The sequence below is a fragment of the Doryrhamphus excisus genome, chromosome 1 (genome assembly GCF_030265055.1).
Source record: "Doryrhamphus excisus isolate RoL2022-K1 chromosome 1, RoL_Dexc_1.0, whole genome shotgun sequence".
NCBI lineage: Eukaryota > Metazoa > Chordata > Actinopteri > Syngnathiformes > Syngnathidae > Doryrhamphus > Doryrhamphus excisus.
This window is the reverse complement of record NC_080466.1, coordinates 15144082-15164775: the sequence shown is the minus strand read 5'-3', so window position 1 is coordinate 15164775 and position 20694 is coordinate 15144082. Positions and strand designations below refer to the sequence as shown.

At 44.7% G+C, this 20694-nt stretch overlaps 6 protein-coding genes across 7 annotated transcripts; 5 read left to right on the top strand and 1 right to left on the bottom strand.

The window, feature by feature from the left end:
- Positions 1 to 85: 85 nt before the first annotated feature.
- Positions 86 to 2431, top strand: snrpb2 (small nuclear ribonucleoprotein polypeptide B2). Its single transcript, XM_058076217.1, has 7 exons — positions 86 to 172; positions 786 to 850; positions 1401 to 1573; positions 1648 to 1782; positions 1856 to 1891; positions 1974 to 2062; positions 2132 to 2431. Exons 2-7 carry the CDS (start codon positions 787 to 789, stop codon positions 2289 to 2291), a joined length of 657 nt encoding a protein of 218 aa, XP_057932200.1. The 5' UTR covers positions 86 to 172; position 786; the 3' UTR covers positions 2292 to 2431.
- Positions 2432 to 2679: 248 nt separating this feature from the next.
- Positions 2680 to 6100, top strand: prokr1a (prokineticin receptor 1a). 2 transcript variants are annotated; one of them, XM_058080963.1, is made up of 4 exons: positions 2680 to 2727; positions 3003 to 3070; positions 4575 to 4980; positions 5043 to 6100. In XM_058080963.1, the coding sequence occupies exons 3-4, from the start codon at positions 4580 to 4582 to the stop codon at positions 5734 to 5736; spliced, it is 1095 nt and encodes a 364-aa protein (XP_057936946.1). In that variant the 5' UTR covers positions 2680 to 2727; positions 3003 to 3070; positions 4575 to 4579; the 3' UTR covers positions 5737 to 6100. The 2 variants fall into 2 exon arrangements, with proteins under 2 accessions (XP_057936946.1, XP_057936937.1); XM_058080954.1 differs by lacking the exon at positions 3003 to 3070 and having other exon boundaries at positions 2703 to 2900.
- Positions 6101 to 6297: 197 nt separating this feature from the next.
- Positions 6298 to 9512, bottom strand: aplf (aprataxin and PNKP like factor). The gene is made up of 11 exons (XM_058084678.1): positions 9385 to 9512; positions 9109 to 9206; positions 8814 to 8885; positions 8444 to 8607; positions 8173 to 8299; positions 7960 to 8083; positions 7747 to 7886; positions 7522 to 7679; positions 7340 to 7456; positions 7215 to 7261; positions 6298 to 6566 (listed from the first exon to the last, which is right to left on the bottom strand). The coding sequence occupies exons 2-11, from the start codon at positions 9199 to 9201 to the stop codon at positions 6370 to 6372; spliced, it is 1239 nt and encodes a 412-aa protein (XP_057940661.1). The 5' UTR covers positions 9202 to 9206; positions 9385 to 9512; the 3' UTR covers positions 6298 to 6369.
- A 163-nt stretch (positions 9513 to 9675) lies between these two features.
- LOC131137132 (F-box only protein 48) lies at positions 9676 to 12359 on the top strand. Its single transcript, XM_058084716.1, has 3 exons — positions 9676 to 9776; positions 10508 to 10804; positions 11814 to 12359. The coding sequence occupies exons 2-3, from the start codon at positions 10523 to 10525 to the stop codon at positions 11973 to 11975; spliced, it is 444 nt and encodes a 147-aa protein (XP_057940699.1). The 5' UTR covers positions 9676 to 9776; positions 10508 to 10522; the 3' UTR covers positions 11976 to 12359.
- A 336-nt stretch (positions 12360 to 12695) lies between these two features.
- cnrip1a (cannabinoid receptor interacting protein 1a) lies at positions 12696 to 15233 on the top strand. Its single transcript, XM_058084704.1, has 3 exons — positions 12696 to 12972; positions 13414 to 13558; positions 14725 to 15233. The coding sequence occupies exons 1-3, from the start codon at positions 12794 to 12796 to the stop codon at positions 14887 to 14889; spliced, it is 489 nt and encodes a 162-aa protein (XP_057940687.1). The 5' UTR covers positions 12696 to 12793; the 3' UTR covers positions 14890 to 15233.
- A 188-nt stretch (positions 15234 to 15421) lies between these two features.
- ppp3r1b (protein phosphatase 3 (formerly 2B), regulatory s1ubunit B, alpha isoform, b) lies at positions 15422 to 20691 on the top strand. The gene is made up of 6 exons (XM_058084690.1): positions 15422 to 15587; positions 16566 to 16605; positions 18666 to 18842; positions 18923 to 18982; positions 19126 to 19310; positions 19387 to 20691. Exons 1-6 carry the CDS (start codon positions 15585 to 15587, stop codon positions 19432 to 19434), a joined length of 513 nt encoding a protein of 170 aa, XP_057940673.1. The 5' UTR covers positions 15422 to 15584; the 3' UTR covers positions 19435 to 20691.
- The last annotated feature ends 3 nt before the right edge of the window (positions 20692 to 20694 follow it).

Genomic DNA, 20694 nt, shown 5'->3' with positions numbered 1-20694 from the left:
GGTATCGCTCAAATTTTTTGATAAAAAAAAAGAAATCTTTAAAACTATCACATTCGTTACTTGTACTTCAACTCCTGGCCTGCAGGTGGCGGTAAAGAAAAGAACTCTCAGAAAGTGCTGTGTCGGCGCCAGCAGAGTACTTCCTGTTTGACGGCGTGTGAGTAGAGAAGAGGTGAGTTTTTGTAGTTGGTGTTTTTCTTTTTAAACATATTTATTCAGCTTCACATATTATAGTCCTTAAAATAAAAACAACACATATCAAAACAGCGCGCCGAATTCAAACCCTGTACTTTGCTATTCGGGTAATGAAAATAGTAGCTCTGTTAGCTTGGAAGCTGGCTAGGCTACCAGTTTGAATGAAGCACAATGCGAACAGAATAACAATGTTTTTTTGAGAGAATGCGATGAATATTAGCTGGTGTAAGGATCAACGTAGGTTCCCCATGATGTTTCCAATGTGCGAGTTTATTAAGAGATATAATGAATGGTAGTGTTAATATACGGTATCGGCATTTGTGCTAGCATGTCTGTATTGCTGTGATCAAATGGTACCGGAAGTAAGTTCATCAGTGATCCCTAAAACATAAACTATCCATTAAAATTCGTTATTTTTATTAGAATGTGTTTTTTATACACTGAGTACATACAATAACACCACGTTCATGCCAAACTCCATTCCAGCCTGCTATTAACAGTCCTGAATAAAGCAGTCATGTCTTCTTAATGTACATATGATGATGACATATTCTCCTAATGTGACATGTTTGTAATGTGTGAAAATGTAGCATGGACATCAGGCCAAACCACACCATCTACATCAACAACATCAATGACAAAGTCAAGAAAGAAGGTGAGCGTTTTCTCCAGTTGAACTCAATTTTTTTTGCCCATCATCCACAATCCTTATGTAACAAAGTTTTGTTAGCGCTAACAAACCCTGCACGGATAGAAACCCAAAATAAACTGAAAATGACATCCCAGACCAGATGGGTCAGACTGCTAACTGTCCGAAGAGTCTATCTATCCATGTATAAAGAAAACATGGAATATGGGCTTGTTGTTTGCTACTCAGAACACAAATTGGTGTCCTATCACATTGTTTTGGAGTGGGCTCGCTAACCATAGATAGTGGCATGAGTCGGTGGGTCACTACACCAGAAAAATAAGTTATTTGTGTTGTCTGCTGCAGCTTTGTTTATATATAGGTCATTCAGATAAATTTAACAGTAAATATTCGGGATTTATTGTCAAAGTAGCTCCCGCATGCTAGCTGTTTTTCTCTCTTTAGAACACACAGAAAAGAGAAAGACTTATGTTTTACATAACGATTGGAGATGATTGGCAACTACCATATTTTTAAAATATAAGACTTGGCTTACTGATGACACGCTCTCCCGCAGAGTTGAAGCGTTCGCTCTACGCGCTCTTCTCACAATTCGGCCAGATCGTAGAGATCGTGGCCATGAAGACAATGAAGATGAGGGGCCAAGCCTTTGTGGTCTTCAAGGAGCTTGCCGCCGCCACCAACGCCCTGAGGCAGCTGCAAGGCTTCCCCTTTTACAACAAGCCCATGGTACTGAGCTCCACTCCACACCACACGGCCAGCCTATCTGCCGTCATTTTCCTGACATTTTCCTGTCGTTGCAGAGGATACAGTACGCCAAGACTGACTCGGAGGTCATCACCAAGGTCAAAGGCGCTCACGGCGACAGAGATAAGAAAAAGGAAAAGAAGAAAAAGCCTCAGGAGCCGGCAGCTAACCTAGCCAAGAAAACGGCAATGGTGAGCGACTTCCTGGTGTCCTGGCGTCGCTCGCTTCCTGTCGTGATGCTAACGTTTATTATGTTGTCTTCAGGTGCCAGTAGTTCCCATGCACATGCCACCCATGCAGGTACTTTGACGCGATAGCTTAGCTTCCACACAGCATGGGGTCAAGGGGCATTCAAGGTAACTAATCACTGGTGACGCCACAGGTGCCTGACAACCCGCCAAACTACATCCTGTTCCTTAGCAACCTGCCCGAGGAGACCAACGAAATGATGCTGTCCATGCTTTTCAACCAGTGAGTATAGTGTGTGGGTATTACAGTTTTGTTGTATTTTATATATAAATATATGTGTGTGTGTGTCAGGTTTCCAGGCTTCAGGGAAGTGCGTCTGGTTCCCGGGAAGCATGACATCGCATTTGTGGAGTTTGAAGGCGACATGCAGGCGGGCGTGGCGAAAGACGCTCTGCAGGGGTTCAGGATCACGGCCACGTGCGCCATGAAGATCACATTTGCCAAGAAGTAGGCTGCCATCTTGGAAGGCTAAGAGACTTTCAAACCTTTTTGGAATTGTTTTTGTATTTTTTTTTTAATTTTGGGTTTTTTGGCTTGTTTGCCATTCGTCATGAACAGAATCATTGTCTAGGTTTTTAACCTTTTCTTCTGTAAATAAAGTTTTTTTTTTCCAAAACTCTTGTCTCATACTCACTGACAGGTCCTGCTCTCATAGTTTAATGTTAAGGATTAGCATGAAAAACTAATTGTTTATTGACTAACAAAAGGATAAATTATGTCCTCTATTGACGAACAATGCATTTCCGGTCATTTCATTAGCACCATGCAACGGGACGTGCACGTGTGCGCGTTCATGTCACCCTCTCCCTCGTGCGTGCTCGTGCCGGGTCCTGTCTTGTCTTGAAGGCTCACGCAACGGAGTAGCGGTGAGACAAAGACAATATTAGGTATTTTATAATATATAAAATTAATATATAGGTATTTGTAACACCTTTTGAGGCACCAGGTGATGCTAATGTTTGCAACAGAGTGAAGCAGCATCGCACTATTTGTCATCTTTGTGTTCTTTCGACATGAGACCATTTGGAACCCCGTTCTGCTGTGATTTAATTAATTACAGGTACGTTGTTTGAGATTTTTTATTATATTTCTATTTGTGTCATAGCCGTGTACTTTGAAACTACTTGAAACCGATATTGTTTCTATTTCGTCCACATCCTAGAAGTGACACGTTTAATGGACACTTTATTAGGTACACAAGCTCATGAGATGCGACACGAACGTTTAAAGGTAACAATTTTTGCTGAGAAATATTAATAGGACAATGCATTTGTTATTGTCTACAGTTCCTAATATTTTGACCCTCTCACGAAGCTAAGCTAAGGTGGTCCGAGTATTCGAACCAGCTAATGTTGTGTCCAGTGAGCAGACACAGACCGGTAGTGTAGTAAAGATGACGTCACAGCCAACATGTGACATTCCACAGGTGTTGTCTAAAAGTGTCGGCTGCGTGGCAACAAGTAAACCGCCGCCAAGCGACTTCATCAACAAAAACATGACAATGAACTCACAACCCTCACATGTGAGTGTGTGTTGCTGCTGCCCGTCTTCCTGTCCATCACGATCGTGACGCTGATTGGTAGTCTTGGTGTCAATCACAGTGTAGTGGTTTCAGGGGCGGAGCTTGACTCCCAGGTGTGTGTTTATTGTTGGATAGTTGTGTGTCCATGTTGAGTGAACAACGGCAAGAACGGAGTGAGCGGTTTTGTCACTCATACGGTCTCGAAGGCGGGGCCAGTAGCATACACACAGGGTGCAGAAGAACGTAGCATGTGCTAACGTTGTTTGTTTTGTTCAGTTAGCTTGTTCGCAAACATTCATTCATTCATTTTCTACCGCTTATTCTCACAAGGGTTGCGGGGGGGGGGGGGGGGGGCTGGAGCCTATCCCAGCTGTCTTGGGGCGAGAGGCGGGGTACACCCTGGACTGGTGGCCAGTCACAGGGCACATAAAAATATTTACACTTGTGTCATTTTAACCTAATTTTTCAAAAATTAGAATTTTATTTGTTTTTTGTCCCACATATTACTACTTAAAAGTTTATTTTCTTTAATATTCCAACTCTTGGCTACTAAAATAGCATTCATTTCGTCATAATATTACAAATAATTATTACTTTATTTTCATAATATTTGCTTTATTCCCGCATCATTTTAATATTTTCCCCCCAAATTATAAAAAATTATAATTTTTTTTGTTTTGTTTGTCCATCCATCCACTTTCTATGGCGGAAATCCTCACTAGGGTGGTGCTGGAGCCTATCCCAGCTGTCTGGGTACACCCTGGACTGGTGGCCAGCCAATCACAGGACACATAAAAATATTTACACTTGTGTCATTTTAACCAAATTTTTCAAAGATTAAAATTTTACTTGTTTTTTTGTCTCACATATTACTACTTTTAAAAGTTTATTTTCTTTAATATTCCAACTCTTGGCTACTAAAATAGCATTAATTTCTTCAAAATATTACAAATAATTATTACTTTATTTTCATAATATTTTGATTTATTCCCGTATCATTTGAATATTATCAAAAATTACAATTTTATTTGTTTTGTTTGTCCATATATCCACTTTCTATGCTGGAACTCCTCACTAGGGTCACGGGGTTGCTGGAGCCTATCCCAGCTGTCTTGGGGTGAGAGGCGGGGTACACCCTGGACTGGTGGCCAGCCAATCACAGTGTTCGCAAACATCACTTTGCAAACTCTGATGTGTGGTTTTGTGTGACAGTTAAAATGAACGACTCTTCCGTCAACGACTTTGAAGACGTGGACTACGAGGTCCCCCTGGATGAAATCCCAGACACTACGCAGAGCCCCGCCTTCTTGGTGGCCAGCGTGGTCATTGCGGCAGTCCTGGTGTGCATCATGGCGGTGTGCGGCGCGGGTAACTGCGCCTTCATCGCCAACCTGGCGCGCTACAGGAAGCTCCGGAACTTGACCAACCTGCTCATTGCCAACTTAGCCGTGTCTGACGTGTTGGTGGCGGCCGTGTGCTGCCCCCTGCTGTTGGACTACTACGTCCTCAAGCAGCTGTCCTGGGACCACGGCCTCCTCATGTGCGCCGCCGTTAACTACCTGCGAACGCTCTCACTCTACGTGTCCACCAACGCCTTGCTGGCCATCGCCGTGGACAGGTACTGCTATTACCGCTATCAACAACTTCCTGTTTGTGTGTAAACAATAACAACTTGTGCAGGTACATGGTCATCGTTCATCCTCTGAAGCCTCGCATGAAGCACCAGACCGCATATTGCGTCATCATGGCCGTCTGGGCGGTTCCGGTAATGATCTCCATCCCGTCGGCGATCATGGCATCAGAGACCTCCTACCCTCACATGGGGGGCGGGGCCTCCAAGACGTTCTGCGCACAAATCTGGCCTGTGGACCAGCAGCTCTTGTATCGATCCTACTTCCTGATGGTCTTTGTGGTGGAGTTCCTGGCCCCCGTGAGCGTCATGGCCGTCTGCTATGTCCGCATCTCCGCCGAGTTGTGGTTCAAGGACGTTCCGGGCTTCCAAACGGAGCAGATTCGGAAACGTCTCCAGAAGCGGCGCAGAACGGTAGTGGTTCTGATTCTGGTTCTGGTGGCCTACGTGCTGTGCTGGACGCCGTACTACAGCTTCGCCCTGCTGCGTGACTTCTACCCCACACTCATCTCCAGGGACAGGAACTCACTGGTGGCGTTCTATATCATCGAATGCGTCGCCATGAGCAACGGCGTCATCAACACGCTCTGCTTCGTCAGCGTCAGACGCCGCGCTCAACGTCCCAAGAGACCCACCCGCTTCCGGTTGGTCTCTTTCGTGGCCCGCAAGTCCACAGACGGGGCCGAGGCACGAACCTCGTCCTTGAGGGTGACCGAGGATGTGGAAGGAGCTCGGTCCAGGTAGGACTCCGGGTATTGATCTTAGCTAGGTCCAAGTTCTTGACGGGGTCCTGGACTTTTATCAGCTGCTGTCTCCACGGCGACGTCGAGTCCTTAGTCGGGACACTTTCAGAAATATCCAGGTCTTTGGACTCGCCGCACGCCGCTCATGTGGTCTACACTACGGTGGTCCTTGATGATCATAACGATTGACGATGGTCAATTAACGCTATCAATAGCGTAGCGATGTTGAAGCTGCAGGTCATGTGAGAAAGTGTTCTCGGGGGGACTTGTCAGCAAGGGTCAGAGGTCAGGGAAATGTGGTGAGAGCCAATGAAAACGCTTATAAGCAAATGACCAACGCATACTAAGAATAGTATCAAAACCAATCAATCACTAATCAATAGGATGTTATGACATGTTGAGAGTCCTAATAATGATATCATTTTCTATTATTATTTTATGATATTGTATATTCCTACAGTATATCATAGATCATATACGTATATCGTACATTATAACTAAATGTAATGAAATAAATCAACTTGTGAGTAAACAACGCAACAAGTCATCACATGGTCTTCAACTTCAGACTTTTATTTTGACATCCAGCGTCCCATTTGTCACTTCCTGGTCCAAAATCCATACGAACTTTACCCTACTTCCTGCCTCTCACGAAGGCCGCCGCTTCCCTCTGCAGCCGCATCACGTCCTCGACGCCGTCGTCAGAGTCGGCGGGGACGTAGTCCGAGTCGTCGCCGGCGTCCTCGCTGTCGTCATCGATGAAGCTGTCCTCGGAGTCCTCGTGCTCGTCGTTGGCTGATGGCCGTTTGGGAGGGGCCCGCGTGGAGCGAGCTGCGAGGGAAGATGTCTTTGTATTTATCCGTCATCATCATCTCAGATTTCATTACAATAAGGGGTGTACAGAGTGCGGCGCGGGGGCCCTTTGCAGCAAGTGGGTGCGTTTTTGTCCTGAAAAAATCAGTCAAAATCATAAAAAATGGCGGTTACCGAGAAGGATGTGAAAATACTAAGCGAAAAAGTCGTCTTCTTCAATTTTTTGGAGGGGAACAAACTCGTAATATTCATTCATTTTCTACCGCTTATCCTCACAAGGGTCGCGGGGAAAACCCACGCATGCACGGGGAGAACATGTGGGATTGAACTCAGGTCTCCTAGCTGTGAGGTCTGCGCGCTAACCACTCGACCACCATGCAGCCCAACTCGTATATTATTAATATTATAAGGGAAAAAAATCTCATTTTAGTAACATAAAGTTGAAATATTATCGAAAAAATTTTTTTTTTTGTAGTTTTTAAATAGCTGTAACAGCTTGAGAAACAAAAAGTAATTCTGGTCACGAAATGTTAAAAAAGTTAGGACACCCCTCCCTTACAACATCTTCCATTTCTATTCTATTTGATCTGTTCCAGGGTCAAACTGTGGCTACGATGTGAGTGTATTTGCAGTAGACAGGAAGTTAGTTGACTACATCATAGTTACCTGCTCTCTTTGTGTGCTTGTACTCTTTCCGATGAAGAGGATTCTTCCTGGGGGGGGGGGGAGTAAAACCCAGCGTGAAATAGAAACAACATCACGTTCTGGATGATGAACATGTCATCTCGTACCTGTAGCAGTCTGTGCCGTAGGGACACTCGGGTCGCTCTGCCTCCTCCTGTTCCTCCTCTTCCTCATAGTCGGAGTCTCCAGGGTGGCTGGACTCTTTGAAGTGAAGCGGGTTCTTCCTGAGAGGAGCAAAATGGCGGACACTGTCAGCAGGAAGTGTTGCGACACGACCAGGACAACGAACCTGTAGCAGTCCTTCCCGTAAGGACACGGACTTCTGTGCCTGGAAGATGACTCCTTGTTTTGCTTGTCTTTGCGCTGTGATTGGTCCACATCATGTGACTTCCTTGTTACGTCTCTGTCAACGATGTCTGGCTGATGCGCTTCCGTAGGCGGGACTTCCTGAAAGTGGACATGTTATGTTTTTATGTGTTACAAGGTGCCATCTTTACATGTCTTTACACTCAACTGTCTTTAGACCAGCTGTCTCTCCTGCGTCCTTCCTCCTCCTCTTCACCTTTGGCTTCTCGTCATCCTCGCTTAGCTCCGCCTCCTCATGTACGGAGCTCGTGGTTGTGGATTTTTTGGTTTGTTTATTTTTCTTTGCAGCTGCGCCATCAAAAAGAAAGACCGCATTGTCCACAAAGATTTATACTGGACGTCCATGTCGTTTTTGTGCTACCTTGGGGACTGCAGGAAGCGGAGGGTGTGGCGACAGCCATCATCCATGAAGGTAAAACTCGTTTTTTAACGCGAGGCGAAGGTGACGCGACTTCCACTTCCTGTGTTGGGCTGATTTTTACACTCTGGTTGCATCATTAGGGCGACAACGGAAGAAGAATTTTGTAAAGTCTTCGTTTTCAGTGAGGAGTGTTCATCTTAACGGGACACTAACCTTATGATCCCTGTCCCCTGCTAAGGACGTGTCCTCCTTAGGAGCGTCTCGCTCTGCTCCTGCATGAAGCGGGGGAGTAGCTTGCGGTGAAAGAGGAAGTGGATCCTGCTCGGCCAACGCGTTTCCTCTGCGGACAAGTCGAGCACAGCTTGTTAAACATGCAAAGTGGCGTTTGATGTCCGACGTTTCATCAGCAGGATGAATAAACATCCGCTACACTTCACATCAAAGATGGACACTTGAAGATCTCATCAACTTAATCAATTCCTACCGAAGGGGGCCGTCTTTCCCGCCCAGCGACACCACGCGGTATAGCAACTGGCCTGGCAGAAGCGAAAACACGTCGCCATGCCCGAGGTTGCACCACACGTCCTTCTGCAGGGGTTGAGGCTCGTCGGTGAGGGATGGCTGAAGGAAGCAAGGGTTCAAGTGGGTCTGTATGGAACACACATGGAACATATCCTTATTTGGAAGCTTTCGGGAACAGAAATAATCAAACAAACATGTCACATCTTCATCTATGATGGCCGTGAAAGGCAACAACTCTCACACGATTCTTTCATTATCCGTGTAAAGAATCATCTTCACTTCCTGTTGAATGACAAGAAGCGTCGTGCGGTCGTCTCAGTGTGTGAACTTACAGGTTTGAGGCGAAGTTGTCCATTGTTGTTATCCAACAGCCCGTGATGTCTGGACACTCTCTTGTCACTCACCTGAGATACAAAATACGAAACAATGCCGGTATTACATCCAAAGCATGTACTGAGAAAAACAAATAATATGTGTATTTTGTCTTTATATATGAGGGTGGTTTACTTTAGAGATGGTGCAGAATAATGTCACAATAACACAAGCTAAAGTGAAAGTGAATGGATGTGTCCCTGCACATTGCCCAAACGACACAAATAAAAGATCGTAAAGGAGATGAGGACTCACTCCGAGCAAAGGACCGCGGCCCAGCACCGTTTCCCCCGGGGGCAGGTGGATTGGATCCCCGCCATTCACTGGGATCAGGTCGAAGCCGGACATTTGTTCTGTGCAAAGGAGTATATATAAATGTAGAAAATGTACTAGCTGAAATACTATACAACTTAATTAATTAACAAATACAACAACGAAAAATGACATTTTATTTCACATTGACAAGTTAATCTGTATTTAAAAATGCTGTTGGTCGCCTCAAAATAAAAATAAAATGTAAGAAACACTTACAAAGTTTAGTCTGAACGATTGATACGTTTTACTCGCGGACTGAAGCAACAACAACAACAAAAAGTACATTTGGTGGGCGCCACACACAGCAGTACTTCCGTGTTGGAAAGCGCATGCTCACAAGTGGACGTTCTCGTCAAGGGCGCTTCCTAGTTTAAACTTATATTTTTAAAATTTACAAACTTTCAAACTTTTTGTCATCCAATACAAGAATAAAGTAAAAACGTGTAGCAGTCTATTTTATATTAACTAGTTTTCAACATAAAGTAAGGAGATTAGGATGGGCGTGACTCTCTTTGTACGCATGCGTATTGCATCGCCAGCTGATGACGTCAGATGTGTGTAAACAACGATCAGACATTTAAACAGTCCGCTGTCAGACGACACTCTAAGTAAGTCCTAACGGGGAAATGCTTTCATCAAGTAACAACAAGTCATATTTGCTATTTAAACTAATACTAAACTAAGTAGAAATTATACACGCTGTTCGCTAGTTTGTTAGCAAGCGAGCGGAGTCTCGTGTTGCTAAACGTGATTTGGAGGCTGCGTCTTTTTCAGCTTAAAAATAATATTTTTAAAGCTTTGAAATTGCATTTATATGTCAATATTCATCATTCGTTATTCATTACTGTACATTGTTTTCACGAATACATATGTAAACATTCATTTTCTACCGCTTTTCCTCACGAGGGTCACGAGGGGTGCTGGAGCCTATCCCAGACCTCTTTCGGGCGAGAGGCGGGGTACACCCTGGACTGGTGGCCAGCCAATCACAGGGCACATATAGACAAACAACCATTCACACTCACATTCATACCTATGGACAATTTGGAGTGGCTAATTAAACCTAGCATGTTTTTGGAATGTGGGAGGAAACCGGAATACCCGGAGAAAACCCACGCATGCTCCACACAGAGATCGAGGGTGGAATTGAACCCTGGTCTCCTAGCTGTGAGGTCTGCGTGCTAACCATTCGACCGCCGTGCAGCCCCATAAGTAAACATGTTCTAGCAAATACATAAGTAAACATTGTACTTCATAGCATTGATGTGATTGGTTGAAGCGTTCAATGCTGCTTGAGTACTTATTTGCCAGCAACAATAACTCCAACACTGTGCTTCAGGCCGTTGGAGCTACTATGCAGCTGGAGCCTATGAGGACCACGCCTGTCTTCTTGCTATGCGATGGACGAGCCTGCCTGTTGTCTCACAACTTTGCCGAAAGTCTGCCGACTGAGATGAGCGTGAAGATCTTTGGCGAACTGGACGCGGAGAGCCTCTGCAGCGCCTCCAGCACCTGCAAGCTGTGGCATCACATCATTGAGGATAATGAGCAGCTGTGGAGGAGACAGTGTCTCCTGGTGAGAGCCGTCTGTCAGAGGGAGGTGGACAGCGACCGGAAGGATGGACTCTCCTGGAAGGTTGGTCACAATGTGTCACAAAATGTGGCCGAATAACGTGCCCCTACACAGATTACAACACAAGACAAAAATGACAAATAAAGTTTTAAACTAAAGACATTTGTTAAGCCATACACACGCCTACCTCTCACATAGAGATAACAAATAAAAGGGAAGTAGTAAGGAGTGGCCAAAACTTCTATACACAGGAGGTGTTGCACTAATTAGGAGCAGTAGGGGGTACACGGTGACGTTCTTAGCGTTCAGTGTCAACATGACAACACAAACACATCAAATTAAACTGAAATTTGTGTAATTATAACATGAACATATATACAATATTTACAATAACATTATAACCCTGGTGGCACGGCGGTCGAGTGGTTAGCGCGCAGACCTCACAGCGAGGAGACCAGGGTTCAATCCTATGTGGAGTTTGCATGTTCTCCCCGTGCATGCGTGGGTTTTCTCCGGGTACTCCGGTTTCCTCCCACATTTCCAAAAACATGCTAGGTTAATTGGCGACTCTAAATTGTCCATAGGTATGAATGTGAGTGTGAATGGTTGTTTGTTTGTCTATATGTGCCCTGTGATTGGCTGGCCACCAGTCCAGGGTGGACCCCGCCTCTCGCCCAAAGACAGCTGGGATAGGCTCCAGCAGACCCTCGTGAGGAAAAGCGGTAGAAAATGAATGCTACATAAGAACAAAGTAAAGTGCACAGGATAAAACTATGGACTAATACAGTCAGTGGACTTATAAAGTGGGCTCATTTTAGCGGCCCCGCCTCCACCAATCCATGACAAAGAGACTGTGCAACTGACAAAAAGGCTCATTCCATTCATGCCGTTGTTCTATGGAACATATGTGCCAAGGTGCTGAAGCCATTGCCTGTTTGCATGCACACGGCAATATATTGAAGCCGGCAAAATTATGAAGTTAATTTTCATTTATTGTGTTTAATTTATTGTTTGCAGTGTACAGTATTTTAAAGATTGTATTCCGGGTTAAAAGTATTGCATGTGTTGACAGGTGGTTCTCGTGAGGAACTACACCCGCAGCTGCCTGAAGAGAGACTGGCTGATTGGTCGCTACAGCAACATCATGTCAGCCGACGAGCTCAGAGACAGCAAGATGGTCCCGCTGGATGCCGAGACCTGGGGAGAGATCTTGCAGGCCGAACTGGACCGATGACGTCATCATGTTTATGTCTTATTCGTCCTTCTAATTTATACCGTTTATCTCCATCAATCGTCAACACTTTTGTACATAGTACTGTACATATATATATATATACTGCTTTTTTGTCTTTTTTTAAAGAAAAAAACAATCTGGATATCAGTATACACTCAAAAAAAGAAACATAAGACCTCTCTAAATAGATAGACTTTCTTTATTGTCATTGCACAATAACACAGCAGTGAAATTGCCAAAGAAATGTCGTTGCCTGGCTCCTGTATAATAATAAATAATAATTTGGAGAATAAATAGATTACATCAAATATCAACAATGTACAATGTAAACAGTAATTTGTAAAAATAATTTAAATAATTCAGAATAAATAATGATAATAATAATAATACAGTATATAATATAATATAATATAATATAATATAATATAATATAATATAATATAATATAATATAATATAATATAATATAATATAATATAATATAATATAATATAATATAATATAATATAATATAATATAATATAATATAATATAATATAATATAATACATATAATAATAATACAGTTGCATGGGTCTGGTTACTGTTGAATTTTATTGAGTGTAATGTGTCAAAACTGTTGTAAATAAGAAGTGATTCAATAAATCACATTGTTCTCAAGCTGCTGCCTCGGCATGGAAACACTCATTGACGCCGAGCTTTTATTGTGAAGTCTGCAACCGGAAGCAACTCTGGTGAACACTCATGTTTGCTTGACACTGGTCCTCCTCAGCATCGCTCAGCCTCCTCGAAAACTGGACCCCCCACGAGAGGCGTCAAAATGGACGACGTGCCGGCCATCGTCAACATCTCCATCTCGCTGAGGATCCAGCCCAACGAGGGTCCAGTCTTCTTCAAGGTGGACGGGACCCGCTTCGGCCAGACCAGAACCATCAAGCTTCTGACGGGATCCAAGTACAAGATCGAGGTGGTGGTCAAACCCGGAACCGTCGAGGCCACGTAATGTATTTCACATATAAAGAAATAATTGTGTGTTCATTTTGTTGTTAGCATACTAGTGTGCAGCGTAACCAAACAGAACCGCGCACATTTATTGACATTAAATGAAGGCAAGTGAATAAAAAAAACACAACTATAACCCTTCCCTTTGGGCCTGCGGCACCACGTGACCTCATGAATAAATGAAGTCACACATGCACGTGCCCCTGCGCCTGGGCACCGTGAGTGACTTGAATGGCTTCATTATTGTTATTTTGGCGTTGTGACGTCACAGCGCCATCTTAGCCTGTCGAGACGTCCTGTTAGCAACAAGATAGCCTAAAAAAGATCCCACAATCAGTTGTTGAGGTTGTCCCATGTCATTGGGTTTTGTGTAAAGGTTCTATTACTGACTTTGTCAGTTAGTTACGTACTTAAGTGTTAAAATTCTGTCTTTTTCAGCAACATGAACATTGGTGGCATCGTCTTCCCGCTGGAACAACAGTCCAGAGACGACGACTCTGTGGTGTATCACGGCAAATACGACACTGAGGGTGTCCCTCACACCAAAAGTGGAGACCGGCAGCCTGTCCAAGTCAGCATTGAGGTAAACAAGGTCTATTCAAATGATGATTGATTGACAGTATCAAATCAACTTTATTTGTAGAGCACTTTTTCTGCCGCTTTTTCCTCACGAGGGTCGCGGGGGTGCTGGAGCCTATCCCAGCTGTCTTTGGGCGAGAGGCGGGGTACACCCTGGACTGGTGGCCAGCCAGCCAATCACAGGGCACATATAGACAAACAACCATTCACACTCACATTCATACCTATGGACAATTTGGAGTGGCTAATTAACCTAGCATGTTTTTGGAATGTGGGAGGAAACTGGAGTACCTGGAGAAAACCCACACATGCACGGGGAGAACATGCAAACTCCACACAGAGATGGCCGAGGTTGGAATTGAACCCTGGTCTCCTAGCTGTGAGGTCTGCACGCTAACCACTTGACCGCCGTGCCGCCAATAACAAAATGCTTTACCACAATTAAAAAGAAAACAATTACAAAGAAAGCCCCTTCCTCCCACCCTCCATACTAGACACAAACACACACACAAATCCCACCCACCCACACACACAATCACACACAATAGGGAGACATGGCATGGCACTGAGGATCAAGGAAACGCCACCTTTGGGGCCGTCCACACTTGGAGGAGGCCGTGCCATCGGGGACCAGCACCCAGGCCCCCCGTGGGTGGCACGTAAACCACTTCAACCATCTTTAAAATGAAATTATTCTCCACTTGGACATCTATGTGTGGAGTTTGTGTGCTCTCCCCTTTGCGTGGGTTTTCTCCAGGTACTCCGGTCAGCTGGGATAGGCTCCAGCATACCCACAACGTAGTTCCTTATTGGGGGATGTGCAGTACCCCATCCAGCTTGTCCCCCATCTTACTGAACAATGGTGGCAGACTGCTTCTCATTTTTTCTGCTTTACACTTTTTTTGTATACGAATTTCAAGTGTTCAAAGTGAGTTTTGTTTTCTAAACTGTTGAGAGTAAAAAAATCTCTAAATGAATAAAACAGAAACACGAGCATGAGCAGCAATGCAGGTGTCACCGTAGTAGCTCCACCTCCAAGGAGCCATATTCTGTTCCCAGCATATCTTGCGTCATAAAAGCCTGTTACTCTCTGCAGTTGAGTAAATCCAGGCACTGTTCACGTGAATATGCTAAGTTTAGCGCCTTCATGTGTTTGTGTTTGTGTTTCAGTTCAACAAGGCGGGCACGTTCGAGACGGTGTGGCAGGCCAAGTATTACAACTACTACAAGAGGGAGCACTGCCAGTTCGGGAACAAGTTTGGCAGCATCGAGTACGAGTGCAAACCCAACGAGACGCGGACCCTCATGTGGATCAACAAGGAGGCCTTTAATTGAAGCCAGCAGAGCCGCATACAAGTGTGCTATGGCTTTTTTTTTAATTTGACACACCGGACTCTCAATATTTATTTATTGATGTTATTTATTATTGTGAGGGGATGTTTGTTGTGTATTTAATGGTGTAAGATGATGTTGCTTGTCAATTGTGTGACCAGAGGCATGCTGGGAAACACAGCAAACACTGAATGATAGCGAGGAGGGACAATCATCATGTGTTTGTTTGCCTCTTTTACCCTTTATTTTTTCTTGAGATACTATGTTGTTTCATTGATTCTTCATGACTTTTCATCAAACTATGCTGTTTTTCATCCAAGTCATTATTAAAAATGACCTTCAAGATCTTGTTAGTACTTTGGTATTTTTAGTACTTTGATATATACAATATTTAGCCGTCAATCCTTTATTAGCGATAAACTGACTCGTACTCACAAATAAGATTTTTTATTTAATTGACAATAAAAAGCAGTTCGCTAGCTAGCATGCAGTCACCAACAGCGGCAGCGAAGTGAAGCGTCTTCTATCGAATAGACGAGCTTGGTCAGCGGAAGCCCCTCCCCCTCTGCAGTGACTAGCTGTCCTAAAAGTCCCAGTCTGTTCTCAGGACCTGTCTTCATCAAGAACACCTCTACTAATTCAAGTCATTCAATTCATTCTAACATCTCTACCATCTCTACCACCTCGACCGTCGCAACATGGTAAGACACGTCATGTGTGGACCGTGTAAAGCCGACAGTTATTTCAAGTTGTGTGCCGCTCCATTAGCCGCCTTTAGCTCGGTGTCGACATCAAAATAAGGCCTTAAGTTTGTGGTCGTGACTCCATGACAGCGCGGCTTCCTCTGTGCTTGTCGGCTTCTCTTTCGACATGGCTTATTTATTTTTTACAAACGTTTGCACGTCAATGAACTTGTGAGGAGCCAATTGATATTTAAAGCAGGTTAGGTCTGCTGTTGTTTATGCTAAGATTAGCTTAGCTAGCTGCGTCAAGAGAAGCGGAAGGAGGCTCTCGCGCTAATCAAAATAAAAGCATTTTAAAGGTGCTCCCGCCCACACATAAGCACAATTCACAAGTGTAGGTAAACTTAATTGTGGAAGGTGTTCATGCAGCACTTCCTGTTTGTAATATTTATATTTTATCGCAGTAGCGACCAGCTTTTCACGGAGGTTACGTCAAAGAATTGGAGTAATCAATACATCCGTAAAGATTCTCATTTATTTTTGACACACAGCTAGCTCCATGCCCTTCTGGACTCGCCTGCTACTTGACATTGATGTTAATCTTTGATTTTGGATCACCGCTGGCAATAAAAGTGGATGTTGTAGTTATGAGAGATTCATCTCCAGAACAAGGCACTCCTCATCTCTCTTCAGTTGCCATTGTTCACTTGTGACACACTCCAGGTTCAAGCCTGCTTATCAAGTGCAGTAGATGGCATTGTAGCTCTGCATTGCAGACGCACTTCAACATGCATAGGATGCACATTGATTTACAAATGGCAAATTTGAATGCTGATTCTCGAATGTGAGGGCTTCCACTGTGTTCTATATTTATATTTATATATCTTTACAATCTCAATAAGATGATCATATGTTTTTTTGTGGTGATAAATCACTTCCTCTTTTGTTTAGAACATTGTTGAGATATTAATCGTGTTAAAAATATGCTTGTTTCAGGGGAATGAAGCCAGCTACGCTTTGGACATGTGCTCGCACTGTAAGTATCACCTGACTCACTGTCTATACCCTGATATATAATATCTAATCTAAAGTCATAATACCTGTTATCTAAGGTTATATGCATGTGTGCCTCTCGTCCGCACGTACATGTAGCTTTTGTCCTTAAAAAAAACGAGCCTTTGGAATACTACAGTGGAGATTTTCAAGATCTTGTATGTGGGCGGGTAAAACTGATATTTTTGTTTTGTGTGGAAAGAAATGCGCCACGCCTCATGACGCCGCTTGCATTTCAAGCTCATTTAACAACTGAACACACAAGTTATTGATTCTTGGTGTTGGTTTGATTTTGTGCAGCGGTAGATGTGCATCTTATTACACACAATTGTTTAAAAATAAATAAAAAATCTAATCATGATGTTTCCTGGGCTGCCTGTAAGTGTGCTTCTTACTAGACAAAACGCACATGACACATTTAAATCAGTGATTTAATCAGTGATTATCCAGGGCTACATGGCGGTCGAGTGGTTAGCGCGCAGACCTCACAGCTAGGAGACAAGAGTTCAATCCCACCCTCGGCCATCTCTGTGTGGAGTTTGCATGTTCTCCCCGTGCATGCGTGGGTTTCCTCCCACATTCCAAAAACATGCTAGGTGTCCAAATTGTCCATAGGTATGAGTGACATTTATTCTCACTCCACTTGGGCATCTGTGTGGAGTTTTGTCGCCCATCCCAAAACCATGCATGTTAGGTTAATTGGCAAATGTGAATGATTGTCTCTATGTGCTTGGCTTTCTGTGATTGGCTGGTGACCAGTCCCACAACCCTAGTGAGGATAAGCGGCATAGAAGATGGATGATGGGTGGATGATGCGGCCTGTAAAGTTATCTCCCTTTGCTGAGCTTGGTGATTTTTTTTGTGTTTTAAATACTGGAGTAGGGACAATGTGTGTTTTTGAAAGGACTTGCTGCAAGTCCATGAATGCATCTAGACGCCATTTTAACTGTACTGTAACTGTAATTAACAAGAGCATAGCAATATGTTTTATAATGGCAAGTGTGCTGTAGATATGTTTTCGGAAGCCCGGAACACGCCAATCACTGAGGTGGTGACTCCAGAAGAGGCGGGTAATGTGCCACAGGAGCCCACGTTGACCGCTTGGGACTGCATTCATGCGGGCTGGACCCGTCGACAACAACCACAGAACAATACATGCTTTCATTTTTCCGTCTCCAAATACAGGACCCTGTATTTTTGCCCAGTGGCTTTTGTGACTATATAAGTCGGCGAGAGGGTTTAAAAATGCCAGATTTAGCGATAAAACGGCCACCATGGGCTGCCCATGAGAGGGGAAGGAGGGGGGAGCCATTCACAGATGAAGAATACATGAACGAATCATGAATTCATAAAAATGAAATAATGTCTTTAGTTTTGTTTTTTTTTTTACTAGAAGAGGAGTCAAAATGGCTCTTTTAATGGTAAAGGTTGCCGACCCCTGATGTATAATTTTCAAGTTTAACGTACCTTGTTAACATTAGTTAACCGCTATGATGATGAGGAGGATAAGGACGACGTGAAGGTGGTCACGTAATGCACCTCTAAAAATGTCTTCCTACGTTGTCATGGCCACACGGGTTATTTTTAGCGCTCTTTAAAAGAGGTGGTTTAATTAGAAGATAACGAGGTCTTTACCCACCTGGAGGCGGGGCTAATATTTCTGACCACTCGTGACCTTTGTGACCCGGAAATGTGAAAGCAAGAATTGTCTGCCTGACCTCGCTCATGTGACCATATGGTGGGTCAAAGGTCAGAGCTGAGTAATTGCAGGTCCTTTAATTAGCTGGCCCCACCCCCCCATAGGGTATGTTGACAGAGAGATTAGCATCGGGTCACATGACCATCTTGAGTGGCTTAGAGCGAGGGCGACTTAGGGCAGGCAGCTTTGACCACCATGGCGGCTTCTGCCCACAAATCAGGTGAGTTTGGGAACGCCGCTCGGGACGGAAGCGAGCGCTGGGATCCTGCGTGGCGGCGGTCTTGAAGCGAGTTGTCTTGAAGGTTTGAGTGATGCCATGTTGTCCTTTTCTCGCCCGCTTCCAGTCGACGCTGACGAGATTAAGAGGCTCGGAAAGAGATTTAAGAAACTGGATCTGGACAACTCGGGCTCGCTGAGCGTGGAGGAGTTCATGTCGCTGCCCGAACTGCAGCAGAATCCACTGGTCCAACGTGTCATCGATATCTTTGACACAGACGGGAACGGCGAGGTGGACTTTAAAGGTAAAGGAGTCCGTCGATCAAATCCCCGACTCCCTCAGACACCCGACACGCTTTTCACTTTGGTGTTTTTGTGCGGTCAGAGTTCATCGAAGGCGTCTCTCAGTTCAGCGTCAAAGGCGACAAGGAACAAAAGTTACGATGTAAGTATCAGACGTTCCAGTGACGGTAAAGGATTTCGTACCTAAGCAGTATACTTCCTACTGACGTGTACTCCGTTTAAGACACAGTGCAGGCGTCATAGCGCGAGCTAACTTTGTTAACACGGTCCTGTGTGTGATGACAGTCGCCTTCAGGATCTACGACATGGACAAAGATGGCTACATCTCCAACGGCGAGCTCTTCCAGGTGCTGAAGATGATGGTGGGCAACAACCTGAAGGACACACAGCTGCAGCAGATCGTGGACAAAACCATCATCAACGCCGACAAAGACGGCGATGGCAGAATATCCTTCGAGGAGTTCTGCGCGGTCAGTCTATCACGCTCGATAACACGGCGCCGTATGCGGCGTGACCTCTGACCTCACTTATTGTTCTCGCTTACAGGTGGTGGGTGGATTAGACATTCACAAAAAGATGGTGGTGGACGTGTGACGGCCTTCCCCCGCCGCCGTTTACCCAGGATCTGCTTGAAGACGTCGTCCAGTGAAGAGCCCCTCCCCTGACTCCGCCCCCTCACAAAGCCAAACTTTTACAGCCAACAGGAAGTCGGAAGGCTTTTCACCAACCGAGCCAGCGACTGCGTTTGGTGGCGTGTGTGTGTTTTGTATTTATTTGGAGGTGTAGAGGTCTGCGTGCCAACAGGAAGTGTGTGTGATGCTCTGCTTGCGTTTGTGCGATTGAATCCTAATCAACACTTTAACTAGCATGACACAACTTTTGTGTTCCTATTAGTCGCACGTCGTCTACAGCTCACCTCTGCTGTGTGTGTGTGTGTGCGTGCGTGTGTTGGAGCAGATGGCGTGCACGTGGGCGCAGGATGACGGCAAGTTTTAGTTGTGTACAAACGGTGTTTTTTTTTCTCCTGCTGCTGAGGTTTTCTACTTGTGGCGTTTTTCAGAGCAACTCTTTATCTTCTTCTTTTTCTGGGTGTGTGCACGTGCACGCCGTGCAGCTGAACTGCTCTGCCTACTGCTCGCATGTCAATCAGGTTTGCAACCTTCTAGATGTTTCAGGTTTACAAGCTCGGGCCGCTTCATAAACCTCACTTTTGTTTCTTCTTCTTCTTCTTTGAACTAACGGACACGTGTCGCCTCTGTCACGCACAGGAAGTCATGACTATGTGATGTCATCAAGCGAGAAGAACCGCTGCCTCTGATTGGGCAAAGTGAAACAGGGATTTCATAATAAGTCTTACTTTGGATTCACGTTAACCGCTCGGTCGGCGGTCACGTGACAGAGCGGCACACGTTCCTCCTGTGAAATAAGCTCGCTGCACGTTGGCATGATGTTTGCATGTGTTTTTTTTGCACGCGTGTGTGGTTTATGCATCGGGCCCTGGTCTCACGTGATTGTATGACATGAGCCAAGAGGCGTGTGTCTTGCCACGTCACCACGGCAACAACAGTACCCAACGAGCGAGGCCGTTGGCTCATTTCACGCAATGCTGTGGGACTGTTGTGTTTACATGTGAATAATATTAAAGATAGTGATGAATATGAACATTTCAAAACACACCGTGTTGCCAATGAAAGGTTAAATGTAGAAACACGTGCGCGCTCTCGTCCTCTTTGGCTTGATGGCTCTTTTTGTACGTTTGTTAGGAAGTCTTGTAACTCTGGAGGCCGCATGGAGTCACTCGTTAGATTTTTACTGCCTCACTTCATGGAACAATAAAGTTGTTAAAATGTCTTT